Genomic DNA, 13,921 nt, shown 5'->3' with positions numbered 1-13,921 from the left:
GCGGAGTGGTTGGTCGTGGTGGATGGGTTGGTGTATAACACTAATGTCTAGCAACCCAAAGGTTGCGAGTTTGAATATCATCATATTAAGGGAGTGTCTCATACAGAATAATACGAAATGCTCGGAGACCAGGTTGCAGCCACAAACAAAAGTCAATGCATGGGCATCTGGGCCCTCACAGCTAATGTCCATTTGGAGAGCATAAGCTGAGGAGTTTAAGATGTTCAATCAGAGTTTCCTCTTGATTGCTAGCAATAGCATAAATTATTTGTTTAACAGTGTTATCTGACAAAGGTATTGATGTGAGTTTCTGTGCCTCCCCACACATTGTTTTCACCAAATCAATTGTGGCTGGGAATATCTAAGTCTCTGTAATAGTGTGTGGTTTCATAGCATAGCAGGCCTAGCCATTCATCATGGGAATGATTCAAGTGCAACGGTCCTGTGTGGCCTTTTCCCATTATACAGGAGGCTCTCTGGTTGAATTGTATCTTTCAGATTTAAAAAATGTTCATTTGGATTTTTAAGGTTAAGCCCACAACAATGATTTTGAGATACAAGACGTTTATATATATATATAGTTTTATTTTCAGGAGTTAGAAATTCTCCCATGACCCCATTTTCATATCAGGCAAACCCCACATGAGGTCACGACCCCTAGTTTGGGAACCACTGGCCTACTTAAAAAAAACATATATATATATATATATACGTATATTATTTCACCAGGGAGGCCAGTTTAGAACAAGTTCTCATTTACAACTGCAACCTGGCCAAAATAAAGCAAAGCAGTGCGACAAAAACAACAACACAGAGTTACACATAAACAAACGTACAGTCAAATAACTAATTGGAAAATCTATGTACAGTGTCTGCAAATGTAGAACAGTGGGGAGGGAGGCAATAAATAGGCCATAAAGGTGAAATAATTACACTTTTCCATTAACACTGGAGTGATAGATGTGCAGATGATGATGTGCAAGTAGAGATACTGGGGTGCAAAAGAGCAAGAGGGTAAGTAATAATATGGGGATGAGGTCGTTGGGTGTGCTATTTACAGATTGGCTGTGTACAGGTACAATGATCGGTAAGCTGCTCTGACAGCTGATGCTTAAAGTTAGAGAGAGAGATATGACTCCAGCTTCAGTGATTTTTGCAATTCGTTCCAATCATTGGCAGCAGAGAACTAGAAGGAAAGGCGGCCAAAGGAAGTGTTGGCTTTGGGGATGACCAGTGAAATATACCTACTGGAGTGTGTGCTACGGGGGGTGTTGCTGACCAGTGAGCTGAGATAAGGTGGGGCGTTACCTAGCAAAGACTTATAGATGACCTGGAGCCAGTGGGTTTGGCGATGAATATGTAGTGAGGGCCAGCCAACGAGAGCATACAGGTCACAGTGGTGGGTAGTATATGGGGCTTTGGTGACAAAACGGATGGCACTGTGATAGACTACATCCAGTTTGCTGAGTAGAGTGTTGGAGGCTATTTTGTTGATGACATCGCCAAAGTGAAGGATCGGTAGGATAGTCAGTTTTACGAAGGTATGTTTGGCAGCATGAGTGAAGGAGGCTTTGTTGCGAAATAGGAAGCCGATTATAGATTAAATTAGATTAAATTCTAGATTTAAAATTAGATTCAATTAGATTAAATTCTAGAAAAAATAACTACAGCGACAGAGGCCTACTCGAAAGAATGGATAGACTACACAAAAACCTACCACTTTCAAAGACTGTGGCTACTTCAAATGTATTTGTTCAGTTCAGTTTGCTGATTATTGTACTGGTCTATAGCCTAGATTTGATCCTCCACACTGTAGGCAGCCATGTTCCCTCCAAAATACAGATTTTTCAAGAAGACACGTGATGTATTACACCTGGTAAACTGGGCAGCTAGGTCTGTGGACACATGCATTGCTACCTTCTGTTGTGCTTTGTCACTTCATATTATTGACATAGGCTAGGCCAGTGGTTTCCAACCTGTTGTCTGGCCTACTGCAGGAGGTCTGCGGTTATTTAAAAAAATATATATTATAATATTTTTGTAAAGATTTTGATCTCACATTATTTGGATAGTTTGGATAGTCCAGCTCTACTACTAATAACAAACTATCTATCTATTGACAAGCAAATGCTTGCTAAGGTTACGGGTTAGGTTTAGGTTTAGAATAAGGGTTAAAGTTAGGTTATAGGGCTAGGGTTAGGGTTAAGTTTAGGGTTAGGATAAGAGTTGAGGTTAGGGTTAGGGCTAGAGTTAGGTTTAGTAGATAGTTAGTTGAAATGTTACTGATAGAGCATCTACAGATTGACTAGAGACATTCTAATTGAGCGAGGTGTCAAAGCGCACAACCCCCCCACCCTGGCTTCAGTTGGGTCATTATAATTCAAAACAATGCATTCTAAAATAAATCACAAACGCCTCACACACTCGCCTTTGGTGAGTTTAGGCCATAACAGCTGTTTGAAAAACGTATGCTGGCATTTCAGCCAGTTCAGGTCGGATGGAATTTTTGGCCCACATCATGACGTCACAATGTGAATAGATTACAATAGACCAATGACTGTTCATCTGAGTAAGGGTGTGTACTCTAGACCATCCTATCAGCTAATTAGGGCTGTTTATTACATCAATATCTTCAAATTTGTTTCCTAACGCCCACACGACCATTCTGAAAATTGTAAGAACCAACGCTGATGATGAGAAGCAGGTACGGAGAGTTGAACATTTAATTCGGCACAGACATGGAACAGGACAGGAACAGCGTCAGAACCGGGTAATACAAAGACATACGACAATTAAAGCTGAAGTGGGGAATAGAGCTTGGGAGACAGACAGATATAGCGGAGGAAATAACATAAGTGATTGAGTCCAGGTGAGTGCAATGAGTCGCTGTTGTGCGTGACGAGGGAAGCAGGTGTGCATAATGATGGTGGCAGGAGTGCGTGAGGCTGAGCAGCCTGGCACCAGGGAGAGAGAGCAGGAGCAGGCGTGGCACAAATGGTGGTCCAAGAGATTTTGATAGTGATTTGGTTGTCCCCCGCAACGGAAAAGGTTTGGAATGGCTGTGCTACGCTACTGTAGAGAACCACTTACGTTACTGTCTGTTGCACATCAGAACATTTCAGTCTAGGTTACAATCTAACTCAATCTAATTGTGATGGCAATTCAAATGCTTACATTTTTCCTCAAAATGGGACAGAACACCTCATTTGGATGACTCTGATATTCAGTGTTTGATGGAATGGTATGTTGAAGAAACCTTAATTATCATGCAATAATTATTCTGCTCTAACATAGGCATAAATCATTCCACAAGCTAATCTTGGTCTATTTTTGCAAACACAACAACATTATGCCTCTTATCAGAGTGGATATAGTTATTCATATGAACAATGCTTCAAGATTACACTGCAAGAAATATATATATTTTTTGGAGGGTTTGGTTAATAACAGATCTACAGACAAGGTTGAAGAGTCACACTTTATTTACAAAAATACTGAGAACCAAACAGTCCAGGGAGAGAAAGCGTGAGGGATAATTCCTACAACAGCAGCTAATGGCTCCGTTCTACGTCTGTAGACCGTAGCACATCTTTTGTGAATATGCAAACATTAAGACATAGTGTTAGTCGTGTCCGAGCCATCATCTTAGCGTAAGTGTGTGTTGTTGTTGCTGCATTATGCTCGTGTCCGGTAGTACGGTGGCAGTCTGGGCTCCAAGCAGCAGAACGGTACCGTTTACTTTCTGCGAACCGTTTTACCCTTCTTGGAGCTGTAAAACGTCACAAAGACAGAGAAACAGAGTGAGACATCCCATGAAGAGACAATCAATGCACATGTTCATCTATAAATAAAGACTTACATTGACTTTAAGTTACTGAATTTACTTCCAAATGACTTTAGATATGGATGCAAATGTGTGAGTTATGCTGTTCTAATGTTAATATCGGTCTAACTAACAATCATCAATAACAAAAGACCACTCAAAACAAGTCATGGAGTTGTCATGCTTATCCTTTTCGACACACCATGCAGCACTTACCATGGAATGGAGGTGATGATGGAATGAATGAAAGCAAAGGAAATATAACATGATTCTCTCACTGACCTGTGTGTTCTATCCTACTGTGCTCGTGAGGATTCATGGAGTATTTTCTGTCCTTATGGAGGAAATTATCTCTTTTTGCATCCTATAGCTATCAGGCTAACAGCCGGTCCTTGGTGGCAGTAATACACATGATAGCTTCAAGAAATTAGAATGCGACACTGAGAGAGCAAAGAAACAGCAGTCCAAAGCACACTATTTAGTAATTGGACAGGCATTTCATTGACTTCACAATGAAGAAATGTAAAGTTACCTCAGGATCAGATTTGATGCTTTCATATATTTTCTTTGCTTTTGAAACATTTGACAATGTGACAATACCCACAACGTAAACACATGAATTAAAGAGAACCAGAGCCTTATACAGTACATTTGGAAATTATTCCGATCCCTTGACTATTTCCACATTTTGTTATTTTACAGCCTTATTTGAAAATGTATTAAATACATGTTTTCCTCATCAAGCTACATACAATACCCCATAATGACAAAGCGAAAATCTATACAAAATCTAAAACAGAAATACCTAATTTACATAAGTATTCAGACCCTTTGCTATGAGACTCTAAATTGAGCTCTGGTGCATCCTGTTACCATTGATCATCCTAGAGATGTTTCTACAACTTGAATGGAGTCCAACATTACTTACATTACAGCTCAGGAACGTGATGCACGGGAACTTGGCTTTCTTTGTTGAACCTGGTTGTAGGTCTACATCCTTTGTTATTTGGATTGTCAGTGTCTACTGTATATGTGTTTTGCCAAAGGTATAAGAGTTTTTATGTCCAAAGGGCCAAGAGTACTAAATAAGTAATGTCATAGCAAATTCAGAATGAATGGCTGGCAATGTTTGCCAATACATTAACATGAATGTCAATCTTGTTCTATAGCAAACTGGTTTCTTCTGTCAGATAGTGAAGGGAGAGATTAACTCAATATCATTTAATCTCATTGGTGGATTCTAAACTGTAATGTTTTCAGCCATAAACTGACAAACTGTCCTGTACAGTTTTGGCAGAAAGATATAGGGGTGGAAGCTACATTACTTACTGTTTCTGTAACACGTCAATGCGGTTCCTGGGAGTGATGACCTGGAAATGGCACATTTAACAGCGCATTTTACAGGAGACAGACTGGTTGACTGACTGCGTGTGTGTGTCAGTATTGACTCCCCAAATTGCCAAGGATAGAGAGTTGAGGGGAGGAGGACATGTTAGAAACGATTAGCCAGACACTACCACTACTGAGTTTCTGTCACTTTCTTTCAGTGGGAATGAAATCCAGACAGAATCACTTACCTGCGAATCACACCATTTCTTCAGAATTGACCAGTGACTGGCTTTTAGCTCAGCAGTTCCCTATGGGTCTATGATTGGGTCTCAGCTCAGTCTATCGCTTGCACATAGACACACTCTAATACCTCTGGAATGTTTCGGAATGACATGGTACAGTATGCCATGTGTCATAACCTGTCTGTAACATGGCGTGTTCAACCCGAATGGGTGGAATATAATCAATATTCATTCAGATTTAATTTGTTGTCTTCTCTTGTCTTCTCGACCCACTGTGGAACCGTCTGCTCTGTTTCAGTCGCCTCTGTGTTAAGTTTCACATGCAACTTTCTCATTAAGTTTCAGACCATGCACCGCAGTGGCGCGGCAGAGCCCCCATGAGCTGTGACAACTGTCCAGCTCTACTTACAATTTACTCAGCTCCTCCACTCTCTTACGCAGGGTTGTGACCTGGAGGAGATATCAAAGCAGAGTTGTGTTCATATCTGAGAGGCCGTGTGGCTGAGGCCACCAAGCGGATGGTGAGACTTGGTGGCCCGTTGTCACCCTTGATTTTACCCGGGTAAGACTTGGACTTTTTCAAGATTATCTAAAAAAGATCTTACAGGGTGTCTTACATGACCCATGTCTGTAAAAACCTAAGGAAAAAAACTGATCATGTGGTGACTGAGCTAGACGTTTTATCAGGTCACGGTCAATAACAGTACCGTCCATACTGCCACGGGGGAATGCGGTCGTGTACAAAGACATATGCTCGAAGAATGGAGACAGTCATATTATCAGCTGAGCTCTTGATTAGAGCGAGTAAAATTAAAAGATTACATAATTTAATTTAATGTCTTTAAAATATATCATAACTTCAACAGTCCACAATTCTTTTTGATGTGCATATTGCTGTATGTATGTATGTATGTATGTATGTATGTATGTATGTATGTATGTATGTATGTATGTATGTATGTATGTATGTATGTATGTATGTATGTATGTATGTATGTATCACTGGGATAACTTGTAGTATATTTCTCTTTTCTTTAACCAGGACATCGGATACATACCTCATACTTCTGCCTCTTCAGCCTCTCGATGTGGTCAAACTTCTCAGACTCCAGTGTCTGCATCCATTCATGCAGCTCCTTTGCCTTCTCCCTAGAGCAGAGCAAGCAAGATGACTCTGAGTTCAAACTCTCTGTGGAGATTCCATATTTACACTGAGGTTGAATACTTGATTCTGATTGGCTGAAGGTTGTTCTTAAAGTGCATTAATTTCAGGTAACGAGAGACAGTTGCAAAAGCTATTGTACTTGTACCTGACTTTTCCTGCTGTAGGCCTGATTCTCCTCGCCAAAACAAACCACCACACACAATGTACTGTACATAAAGCCCAAGTCTGTTACTTGAACTGCTTCTTACTTCAGTTTCTCTTCATTCAGATGGTCGATGTTCAGGGCCTTGCGTCTGCCTGCCAGGATCTTCTTCTTCTTCTCTCTCTCAGTTTCCTTTTTCCCACCTCTCTTTGAGTCAGCCTGTTACAAGTGAATGGCAGTGGTTACAAGGGGCAAGTCCATCGGTCACACATGTAAACACACAACTCATTGTTTCGTTTTTCTGTTGTTTTTTCCTTCTGAATTACATGTTGTATACAAGTAAGTGATATTTTTTTCTATTCATAACGTTATGGTTCTGTGAAGACTGGCTGGTCGCTAAGGTCACCTTCTGCAGATGGCTGCTGTAGTTGGAGCCCATGCTGGACAGGGCAGACTTCTTCTTTGCGTCCTCATCAGCCTTCTTCTTGGCATCTGCTTCCTCCCTCTTCAGCCTCTCCTCCTGTATTAGAGATCACAACACAGAGTTAGTGTGTTGTAGTTGTCAGTCCCATGTTGACAGAACGCCGATCGTTGAAGAAAGCCCGGAGGGGTCGATGGTGGAACTTGCGGAGGACACAAACCTCACGTCTCGCCGCGCGCTCCTTCTCCTTCTCGCTACGGATCCTGTTCTGCTCGGCCCTCTCAGCCCTACGCTTCTCCTGCAGACGGACACACAGATACACATGGTTGGTTGTATTACCTTTGGTCACCAGTGGACATTGCAGTGTCTTATCATTTTGTCATGGTTGTATTACCTTTGGTCACCAGTGGGCATTGCAGTGTCTTATCATTTTGTCATGGTTGTATTACTTTTGGTCACCAGTGGGCACTGCAGTGTCTTATCATTTTGTCATGGTTGTATTACCTTTGGTCACCAGTGGGCATTGCAGTGTCTTATCATTTTGTCATGGTTGTATTCACCAGGAACTAAATGTAAGCAAGCAGGAGTGAACTACCTGAACTTGTCCAATAAGAAAACCTTGACTTTATTTAGGACCTTGTATTCATTTTCAAATTTGACCCATGTGTATGCAGAGTGATGTCATTTACGCATTCTTACTCACAATTCTTTCTTTGAGGGCGATGAGCTCTTCCTCCTCCTTCTTTCTGTGCTCAAAGTGAGCATCTATCAGGGCCTGCAGCTCAATAAGATCCTTGTTCTGACGCTTTTTCTGAATGTCCTGTAAGGTTAGGAAGTAGAGCCATGTGTTAAGTACATGTCGTCAACTCTGACATTAGCCCTGGTATTATCCGGCCAGCTGTCTCCAGATGGTCATGATGTGTGCAGGGCCACTTACGTCAAAGTCCACTTTATCGCCATCAGGAATCTTTGGTACCCTGAGAAGTGTCAATATAAAAATACAGTGAATCTATGGGTAGTAAAATAATAAAAAACAAATAACGTAATAAAAAAGGCATAATGTTAGGGGTAATGCAACACTGTAAGACAGCAGAGAACTGAAATTGAATTTCAGTTATTTAATTTTTAAATTTTTTACCGTCACTGTTTTGTTTTCTGTTTGCTTTTGTTATGTTTAATGTCATCTTGTTTGTAATGAAATATATCTACATGTTTAGAAATTGATGTGATGTTGACCTGAAATAAGGACAATGAAATAATAACAAAATATATATCTAAAAAAAAGAAAGAAAAATTCATATTTGTTGCGTTAGGCCTATATAGAATAAGGCAGCTGAAGGTTTTGACTACCACAGTTAAGAATGTAGTATTTTGTTTTATGAGAGATTGAAATGGAAATGGAAATATGAAGGCAGCCATTTCTGTGTAGTAATCATACACATCTAGAAATGTGTACCAACAAATGAGGGGTTACATGAAATGATGACTTACTTGAACTGTGGCTTTTGGGCTGTATATTAAGAAATGAAGAGGACAAGTACATGTTATTGGGTTAGATATGTACAAATCAGCATAAAGCAAATTAGTAATTATCAGGCAAAAAAAGATTCAGGCATTACTTGAATGAATATTTGATTTGTTTCTATATTAAATGGAGAGAAAAAAATCTGCGGTAGATATTCCAAAAATGCCTGGCTTTCAATTTGAGGGGGTGGGTGTTTGTTAGTGCTATGAAAATCAGCAGAGAAATAACCACCAAAAGAAAAATCCAAATCTCAGATATGACATAAACAGCTTTGCACACACAATTGAATAATATGGACATGTGTAATGTGTGCTTGATTTATTTCTAAAGTGTGATCTTATTTTAGAATAATTGACGTCTACTTATATTACAGGAAAATATTCAAATGAAAAATATTACTGCTGAAAGACAAGCAAAGTGTTTAACTTTAAAAGAGAAACGTTCTAACTGTGTCATGTTTGTCGTTTGACCCGCACACCATTTTCACAAGCAAGACAACACAGATTTCATTGTTAGAAGAGCATGTTCTTTCTCTTGTTATGGGTTTGGTACATGCAGTGCTAATCGTGAGTGGGCATAGCAGGGAGGGTTGAACAGTGAGGTCACTGCGTGGTTAAGCAAATGTTAGCATTTCATATTCTTCCATCCTTTTTCTTATTTCTTTCCCAAAATACACCATTTAATTTTTGTTGTTGTTGATTTAACTGATGTGTAGTTTTTCTTTGTGCTACCAGTCAGCCAATTTCACAGTAATTCTAGATCTGACAAGCAGTTATGACAGAGCAGACATTCCCCCAATACAGCGAGACCTCAGACCTGGGACATGGACAATATATACATACGCATTCCTATATACCAACCAGCGTGACACAGATAATTCATCTTTAATCAACATACCTTCCTCTTCAACGACCTCTGCATGCAGCAAGCAATGAAAATGAAAGCAAAATAAACAGCGTTAGCAATGGCAACAAGGGCTGACTAGTAAGCCATAGGCTGCAGACTCTAGCTAAGCTTCGGCATTTGCGTCATCTCATTTTAATATTTCAAATGGAAATGATACTTTTGTCGGGCTGCGCACTACGATTTACTTGTGTGTGACACTTCAGCAGTTTGTGGAAGTACAATAATGAATTTGTAAACGTGTCTCACACAAAAGCGCCTCAAAGTATCATTCAGTTTAAAACTAGAATCCTTAGTCGAAACTAAAACAAAGCGCCACACGGCCTCTGTTTCGGTAAAAGCTGAGGGATGACCCTGGATAACTGTAACCACTCTCAGATTCATAGACAGCGCTATTGATGCAACGACTGACCATCCATGGTATAACAATGACAGTTTCAACCATGTTTTGACGCTATACCGTCTCTTTACATTTACATTGTTTACACACATTGGAGTAAAACAAGCTAATATTTTTGGTTCTGATGAGGTACAACAGTCGAACTAAGCTCACGAGGCATTTATGAGTTATATTCTTCAAGAATCAATGGGTATACACTGAGTATACAAAAAATAAGGAACACCTTTTGACATAACGTCAAAAGCGTTCCACAGGGATGCTGGCCCATTTTGATTCCAATGCTGGCCCATGTTGATTCCAATGCTTCCCATGGTTGTGTCAAGTTGGCTGGATGTCCTTTGGGTGGTGGACCATTCTTGATATACAAGGGAAAGTGTTGAGAGTGAAAAACCCAGCAGCCTTGCAGTTCTTAACACAAACCAGTGCATCTGGCACCTACTACCATACCCCTTTCAAAGGCACTTAAATATTCTCTCTTGCCGATTCACCCTCTGAATGGCACACATACACAATCCATATCTCAATTGTCTCAAGGCTTAGAAATCCTTTTTTAACCTGTCTCCTCCCTTTCATCTACACAAATTGAAGTGGATTTAACAAGTGACATCAATAAGAGACCATAGCTTTCACCTGGATTCACCTGGTCAGTCTGTAATGGAAAGAGCAGGTGTTCTTAATGTTTTGTACACTCAGTGTATATCATTAATTTATACCTCCAAAAAATGTAGCAACTACGGATTCTAACTTTAAGAAGGGACTGCCACAACAAACACATGTTCAGAGTGCATCTACAGTGCAGGATATCCACTATATTTTGATACACTGATGTTGACTTATTATAGCTTATAGTTGGAAGTCTAATGCATCTATTCTATTCTATATACTCAAAAAATGCTGGGTTGTTTGGTTGACCCAACTGCTTGGTTGCAGGCATTTGGTCACTGAGTTTTGCTGTTTTCTTTAAAAAGAGCAAAGTTGGATTGTTGTTTCTGAGTTATTGGTGCTGGGTTATTGAGAGACAATGCCTTCAGAAAGTATTCAAACCCTGTGACTTATTCCACATTTTGTGTTACAGCCTGAATTCAAAATGAATTAAGTTGATGTTAATTCAGAAACATTCACTGTCTTCTTGGAAAAACAACTCCATTGTAGATTTGACCTTGTGTTTTAGTTTAGTGTCCTGCTGAATTAATCTTCCAGTGTCTGGTGGAAAGCAGACTGAACCAGGTTTTCCTCTAGGATTTTGCCTGTGCTTAGCTCCGTCCCGTTTCTTTTTATCCTGAAAAACTCCTCAGTCCTTAACAATTATAAGCATACCCAAAACATGATGCAGCTACAACCATGCTTGAAAATATGGATAGTGGTACTCGGTAATGGGTTGTATTGGATTTGTCCCAAACAAATAACTTTGCATTCAGGGCAAAAAGGTAATTGCTTTGCTACATATTTTGCAGTATTAATTTAGTGCGAACTGTATGCCTGTTTTGGAAAACATTTATTCCGTACTGGCTTCCTTCTTTTCACTCTGTCAATTAGGTTAGTATTGTGGAGTAACTACAATGTTGTTGATCCATCCTCAGTCTTCTCCTATCACAGCCATTAAACTCTGTAACTATTTTAGTCATCATTGACCTCATGGTGAAATCCCTGAAAGGTTTCCTTCCTCTCAGGCAACTGAAATAGCAAGGACGTCTTTATCTTTGTAGTGGCTGGGTGTATTGATACACCATCCAACGTATAATTAACCTCTTCACAATGCTCAAAAGGATAACCAATGTCTGCTTTTTACATTTTTTACACATTTACCAATAGGTACACTTCTTTGCAAGCCATTGGAAAACCTCCGTGGTCTTTGTAGTTGAATCTGTGTTTGAAAACCACTGCTTGACTGAGGGACCTTACAGATAATTGTATGTGTGGGGTACAGAGATGAGGTAGCCACTCAAAAATAATGTTAAACACTATTATTGCACACAGAGTGAGTCCATATTATGCGACTTGTTAAGCAAATTGTTACTCCTGAACTTATTTAGGCTTGCCCTAACAAAGGGGTTGAATACTAATTGACATTTCAGCTTTTCATTTTATATTACTTTAGAATTTTTTTGAAAAACACAATTACACTTTGAATTATGGGGTATTGTGTCTAGGCCAATGACAAAAAAATCTCAATTTAGTCCATTTTAAATTCAGGCAGTAACACAACAAAATCTGGAAAAAGTTGAGTGGTGTGTATACTTTCTGAAGGCACTGTATGACCCAGTGGGTCAGAAGGGTTTAGAAGCGTACTTCAGTAGGGGCGTGGCTTACAGCTTTTTTTTGCCAACCATGAGAGTAAAAGTAATTCCTGTTAATCTGTTCTGTTGTATAGTTATCACATGTTAAGGTTGAACATTGACACGATGAACAGGAATGAGATGTACTCTCACGGGTGACCAATAAGAGCTATCTGAATATTCACGGCCATAATAAGCCACACCTCCAGAAAATAATTTAAGGATTACATACAATAAGACACAGCTGCTAGGTCACCCCAGCGTGAAAGTTTAAAAAAATACCCAACTGATGGTTAAATTAACCCTTATTTGGATAACTACAACCCAACATGTTGAGTTATTCACGCAACCCAACTGGCTCGGGTCAAAATAACCCATTGTGTGTTCTGTCCAATATTTACCCAGCGCTGGTTCTTAGGTTGTTTTTAATCCAGCATTTTTTGTGTAGCAATGAGGAAGCAATTTGTCCTAGGCCTAAAAGCAGCCGGAACGGAACAGGGAAATGGGCATATTTATTAGCACAGTCTAAATGAGAACATATAGCTAATAACATACAACTAATAATACAGTGGATGCATCCATTGTCTTGGCCAGCTATGAAGGGAAGGTACTACATTCAAGTAAATGTAGAACAAGAAAGTACACTAGGGATATGTATCCCATTATCGACACTAGCATACCACTTATAATAAAACATGTCCAATGTATTGGATGCTAAGGGGTATGCTACTATGGACATTGGAATACATCCCTAGCTATATTAGTCATAGGTCTGTCTGGCTGTAACAGGTGGAGCGCACTGCTGCATCTCAAAGGATGATAGAATACCCCATGCCAACATACCTTCCGCCTCTGGTTCTGGCTCAGGCTCTGCCTCTGGCTCGGGCTCTGGCTCAGGCTCTGCCTCTGGTTCTGGGGCTGCCTCTGGGGCCACTTCTACCTCTTCCTCTACCACTTCTTCTTCTACTACCTCTTCAACTACCTCTTCAACTACTTCTTCTGCTATGGCTACACAACATGCAGTGAGTAACCAGGGAGAGGAAGGTGAATGGAGAGGTTAATGAATGGAAGCATGAGAAAGATGGTAAGTTATTTAGAACAGAAAAGAGATATGGAGGTTAAAAGAGGAGACGAGTTCATGGGCGTAACCACCGGGTGGCGCTATATGAGGCAGAGAAAATAGCAAGCAGGAGAAAGAGTTCAGGGTTCAATGAATAGATCAATAGAGGCAATATTGGACAATGTGTTGATGTTTCCTATATACAGGGACCTGAAATTGACCTTACTACTTTTCTACTATACAAACACTTCTGCCAATTACGAAGGTTTGTTTGCCGACGAGGTATCTTCTAATTTGGTATATCTAGTCTGACATGAGCCTGTAGTTTCTTACTATGTAGATAAATATTTTCCGCAATGACCATATTGTATGTTCAAGTTAAAGTCTGATGAAGTGAGGTGAAGTGGTAGCATTAGCAGTATCCAACATGCTATGAGCTACATGAAGATCCAATGAGTTGAACACACATCCTCAAGCACACTGAGGATCAAGAGCGACACAGCTGACAAATTAGTATAGATGACATGAACATTTTCATTGTCTGCGCGTCATTGTTTTTTACCTTCTCCCTCGCCTCCACGGATATAAACAACAATTTTGGAGAAAGAAAGGAGTAAAACAATAGTGTTACCAAA

General features: G+C 39.9%; 1 protein-coding gene across 1 annotated transcript; it reads right to left on the bottom strand.

Annotated features, from left to right (window-relative positions):
- Positions 1-3,464: 3,464 nt before the first annotated feature.
- Positions 3,465-13,283, bottom strand: LOC118396488 (troponin T, fast skeletal muscle isoforms-like; the record flags this gene model as incomplete). Its single annotated transcript, XM_035790729.2, has 11 exons — positions 3,465-3,769; positions 5,804-5,844; positions 6,453-6,543; positions 6,808-6,920; positions 7,108-7,221; positions 7,343-7,420; positions 7,826-7,942; positions 8,060-8,099; positions 8,614-8,632; positions 9,545-9,562; positions 13,070-13,283. Coding segments are annotated over 11 exons (879 nt in total), but the record flags the coding sequence as incomplete, so codon positions are not given.
- Positions 13,284-13,921: the final 638 nt, after the last annotated feature.

The sequence above is a fragment of the Oncorhynchus keta genome, chromosome 17 (assembly GCF_023373465.1).
Source record: "Oncorhynchus keta strain PuntledgeMale-10-30-2019 chromosome 17, Oket_V2, whole genome shotgun sequence".
In the NCBI taxonomy this organism is placed as follows: Eukaryota; Metazoa; Chordata; class Actinopteri; order Salmoniformes; family Salmonidae; genus Oncorhynchus; species Oncorhynchus keta.
Note: the sequence above shows the minus strand (reverse complement) of the source record. Positions and strands in the feature narration are given on the sequence as shown.